The sequence below is a fragment of the Anarhichas minor genome, unplaced genomic scaffold (genome assembly GCF_050575085.1).
Source record: "Anarhichas minor isolate MPS153535 unplaced genomic scaffold, ASM5057508v1 ptg000074l, whole genome shotgun sequence".
Classification (NCBI taxonomy): Eukaryota; Metazoa; Chordata; class Actinopteri; order Perciformes; family Anarhichadidae; genus Anarhichas; species Anarhichas minor.
Window position 1 is genome coordinate 9,593,766 of NW_027466520.1, and position 4,844 is coordinate 9,598,609.

General features: G+C 43.2%; 1 protein-coding gene across 1 annotated transcript; it reads right to left on the minus strand.

Annotated features, from left to right (window-relative positions):
- Window position 1: 1 nt before the first annotated feature.
- pdia4 (protein disulfide isomerase family A, member 4) lies at window positions 2-4,572 on the minus strand. Its single transcript, XM_076080555.1, has 10 exons — window positions 4,303-4,572; window positions 3,725-3,899; window positions 3,413-3,618; window positions 3,159-3,297; window positions 2,798-3,003; window positions 2,517-2,675; window positions 2,192-2,343; window positions 1,817-1,973; window positions 732-965; window positions 2-633 (listed from the first exon to the last, which is right to left on the minus strand). Exons 1-10 carry the CDS (start codon window positions 4,376-4,378, stop codon window positions 218-220), a joined length of 1,920 nt encoding a protein of 639 aa, XP_075936670.1. The 5' UTR covers window positions 4,379-4,572; the 3' UTR covers window positions 2-217.
- Window positions 4,573-4,844: the final 272 nt, after the last annotated feature.

Sequence of the window (4,844 nt, forward strand, 5' to 3'; positions counted from 1 at the left end):
CTCCCATCATTTACAGTTTTATTGAAAAAGACTGAAATCTTCAACAGTGCGTACATGCTTTTAGAGAGACAAAAGCTGAATCTCTTGGAATGAACACAAACTCAAAAAAGATGATTGAACATAGCAACTCAGTAACCGCATTCCTCCCTTCCCCTCACCCTCACACTCTGCCCGAGCATGTTTAAGAGTTCTCAGATAATCATCCAAAGAGACAGTTTCAAAGTTCATCTCTCTTCTGTGATAGCTTTGTGCTATGCTTCTCCAAGAACGCGCTGAAGCCCTCCACTGTTCTGTCTTCACCTTCAAATTTGATGGGGTTCTGCTTACTGTCGCTCGGGGCAAAGTATATCGTAGGGAAGCCTTCTGTTTTGAAGCTCTCATTTGGCACATCGTTGGCTGTGGCATCCATCTTGGCGATCACCAGGTTCTTCTCTCCCTTGTACTTCTTGCCGAGAGCCAAATAGTCAGGCTCCAGTTTCTTACAGTGGCCACACCAGGGAGCATAAAACTCAATCAGGACATCCTTCTCTTTATCCATGACGATCTCCTCGAAGGTCTTTCCTACCACAACTTTGACGGGCCCTTTGTTGTTCTTTGGCACTGGCTGGGATTTGATGATGGGTTTGAGCTTTCCTGTGGACATGACAGAAATTCACAATGTTCAGAAAGTGTCATTGAAGGTTTTTAAACCATGCTGAAATGACATTCAAAATTCACATAATAACACTAACCTTTCTTGAAAGCCATAACAAATTCTCTCAGTATGTCGGCGTCAAACTCCTCTGGCTCCATAGCAAACTTTTTGCCTTCATCTGCCAGAAGTCCCACATTGACTTCCTCTCCGCTGTCGCTCAGGCCCAGGCCCTTCAGCTCTTCTGCATAGTCCTCCTCATCACCAATGGCAAACGTGTATTCTGGGAAGTCCTTGGCCACCTCGAGCACCTTGGATCTCCAGAACTGTGTAGCTAAAAAGGAAAGGAAGTATTAGGGTGTCGCAAAAAATGTCATAGTATAGTATGTGGAAAAAAGAAAAAGTGCCCAGTCCCTAGTGTGTCAAATAAGGTATAGTATGTCATAAAAATAATCATTAAAGAGTCACGGGGCCTTTTGAACTAGCCGGAAAAAACTGTAGAAAAACATCATAGCATAGTATGCCGAATAAAGTTGTTAAAAAAAAAATAAATAAATAAAAATTGTATAGTATGTCAAAGAAGTTAAGGCATAGTAAATCGAAATAAGTCATAAAAAGTCCTCATCATATGTTGAAAAAAAATGTATAGTATATTAGGTCATAAAATGGCTTTAAAAAGTCAAAGTATTGTATGATGTAAAAAATAAATAAATAATTCAAAGTACAGCATGCCAAAAAAAAAAAAGAAATCTTAGTCAGTATAGTATGCTAGAAAATGTTTTTAAAAAGTCATATGAAAGTACGCAATAAACTTGATAGTATATGTTAAAGAATTCATCAATATAGTATTTCAAAAAATGCCATAAAAATAAATGTGACGTGAAAGTCACAAAATGTCATTGTATAGTATGTTCAAGCACATTCATGCAAACTTTAGCATTCAACCCATTTGGACAAACAACCACATAAAATCAAGCTCCAATTTTGAGTAATTTAAGACCCTGCAGATAACCTATTATAGCTGCATTAAGTTTAACAAACAAAATTATGACAAATAATTAAAAGAGCAATAAATGAGCAGAAGCAGAACTAAACTTTAAGGACAGTGAAAGTCAAAGCTATACTCCTGAATACTAGCCGTTTAACAACATCCCAGGTCAAGCCCATCAACTAGGAGACACTCACCTTTCCTGTAGTCGAAGCTGAAGTCAACTCCATAGTACACGACCACCAGAGGTCTTTTGGTGTAGCGCTTGGCATCGTTGCTTGGTTTTCTGTGGCCCACCAGAGGGATTTCATGTTTTTTGAAGAAGTCCTGCACTTCTGACACCAACGTAGAGTCCTATGTGATAAACACACGAATGAGTCAAGACCTCAGAAGTGACTCTTTCGAAATAAATCAGGATATAATTGTTTTTTGTAAGTCTTACACTTAAAGCGCTTGTCAGGTAAAATCTATTTTACACCGATACTAGAACTGAAAGAAGGCACAGTCATTTATGATCGAGTTTCATACCCAATGAAAAACACAACTAGTGAAAATGATCACACAGGAAGTACCTTTACTGCAAGTGTGTGCGACGCTGGCTCGTACTTGGAGCCGAACCTCTCAGGCTGAAGTATGACAATCTGACCGGGCGACGCTTTGAGCAGGTTGGCCACTTCGGAGTTGAAGGCGTGACGGAAGGTGAAGTCTTCCCTCAGTGTATTACCTGCCAGAAAGACAGCAAAGAAAATATTAGCCACATGTTCATTTTAAAGACCGTCACGCAGAGATTTTAGAACTTTGACACCAAAGTTTCCTTCATAAAAGCACAAACGGGCATAAAGCAAAAATTATCTTTACCACTTGCTTTGAACACACCTCCAGGCTCATGGTACTTACAGGCCTCAATGTAGATCGCATAGGCTGCATCCTGATCACTGGAGAACACGCCGACTATAACGGCGTCGTCGCCGTCCTTGATGAGCTCCTGCACCTGTTTTACTGCCTGGACCTGCTTGGAGGGAGGCCCTGCCTGCTCAGCCATGAAGTCAACAATGCCTGGAGGGAAAGAGCAGATCAACTGTGATGGATGAACTAGAAATAATATGTGCTCTCAGGCCTTTATGCATAGAAACATGGAAAACCACGACTCGTGTTAGTGTCCAATAACGTCCACATACCGTGCTGCTCTCTGGGTCCGTTGTAGTCGAACACTTTGCCTTTCCTGAAGATCTTGATGGTGGGATAGCCCGAAACGTCAAAACGCGTGGCTAGCTCGCTCTCGATGGTGCCGTCCACCTTGGCCAGAGGAATGGGAGGAGAGCGCTGGCTCAAGTCCTGGGCTGCCTTCTCGAACTCTGGAGCCAAACGCTTACAGTGTCCGCACCTGAAGGAGATTTAGAACAGGCAAATAATTACTTTTTTTTTTTTATAAGTCTTAACAGCGGCTATTGAAACACTTGACTATCACTCCAATGGATGTCAGTGTGACATTTACAGTGATAACTAAACAATCTGTAGTTAATATATCTCCCGACTGACCATGGAGCATAGAACTCCACCAGGATGATGTCTGCGTTGTTAACGGTCTCATCAAAGTTGTCCTTGGTCAGCACCAGCGTCGCCTCAGGCGGGGGCTTCCAGTCTGGCTGAGCCACCTCTTTCACCCGCGCCACAATAGCTGCAAAAAACATTTAACATAAAGACGACAAATTCCTTTAAAATAAAGGGGGGGGGGGGGGGCAGGTGTGGTTTGAAAGGGTGCGATGATGATTACATGAATTCAATGTCCCTACCCGCCTCTGTTCTTGCGCCTTCGTAATCCACAGGTTCCCCATTTTTCATGATCTTGATGGTGGGATAGCCCGACACTTCGAACCTGCTCGCTATCTCATTGGCTATCGTTGCGTCCACTTTGGCCACAGGTATGGGAGGGTCGTTCTCCTTAAGAGTCTGGGCGATTTTTTCATACTCCGGGGCAAACTGCTTGCAGTGGCCACACCTAAAAAGACACAGAAAGAAGACACACAAAAATCAGTTGGCAGCGATATGGAAAGCAAGTAGAATCTTTGTGAATAGGGACTGTCCTGGAGGAATAACAGACTCACCACGGGGCATAAAACTCAACCAGCACCGTGTCTTTGCCTTCCATGAAGGTGTCATAATTGCCATTGGTGAAAACCAGCACTCCGTTCTCTTCTTTCACCTCTGTGTCATCCTCTTCATCCTCCTCCTCTTCACTGTCTTCTTCTTCTTCAGCATCTTTCTTCTCCTCTGCAACATCTCACAACAAACAAGGAAAAAAGGGACACAAACTGATTCCACGAGCACGAGCTTGGGCAGTAGTAGTTTAATGGCTAGGGTAAAGTAAACAAGACAGGTATGAGCATAACGTGTAGCAAGAGATAGCAGCGTCCTGTTCGCACGTGAGCGTTACACCTTTACTGTCACAACACTGCACACTAGACGTTACAACACGACGTGTGTGGCAGTCCTGACGACACTAATTAGCTCACCTGTACTGTTAGCTATCGTGCTAACAGAACTAGCAGAGTAGCTACAGTAACTTGGCTAGCTTAGTTTTGCCGAACAATAACGAGCAGGAAACGCACAGCAACCGCGACATTGCTTTACTTAAACAACATATTCAGTTGCAATTAACGCGTGAAAAAGGCTCGGGACTTACCATCTTCACATCGGCTCAGAGTTGCAAAATGTGCAACGCCGAGCAACACAATCAGCAGCAGAGCAACCTTCTTCATTGTCCAAAAAGGGTGATGCGGCCCGTTGTTAAAGAAGTGCTTCTCACAAGTATCCGGTTAAATAAATGAGCTAATAACGCTGATGAATATCATCAAAACACTGTGTCGGCTGAACAGACCCGCTGTCCGGGTCAATACTGACGTGTGGTTGTAGACGCCTTTGGTTCGTGGTTTCATACAACTAATCAGTGCCGACTTCAGGCACACCACCTCCTCCGTCTGGAACTTGTCTGACTTGCCACGTTGTGATTGGTCCTCATCCTCGGCCTGTCCTCCAATCACAGTTCGCCACTCAATTATACGTTTGGTGATGCTATTGGATACTTGTATTGATCATTTCCCTCTTCTTTGGACCAGTCTTGCAAAACGTCCATGAACTAAAAACTTTATTTAGTGCTAGATTACATGATCATTTGAGTGCAACTTTGAGAGAGGACACATTTTCCCCTCATATGATGCACAAACA

Coding starts and splice junctions, on each gene's coding strand:
- pdia4 (XM_076080555.1), bottom strand. CDS start 4,378: ATGAAGAAGGTTGCTCTGCTGCTGATTGTGTTGCTCGGCGTTGCACAT. Junction 3,619..3,724: donor GTTGAGTTTTATGCCCCGTG/GTGAGTCTGTTA, acceptor GTGTCTTTTTAG/GTGTGGCCACTGCAAGCAGT. Junction 966..1,816: donor CAGCTTCGACTACAGGAAAG/GTGAGTGTCTCC, acceptor TTTCCTTTTTAG/CTACACAGTTCTGGAGATCC.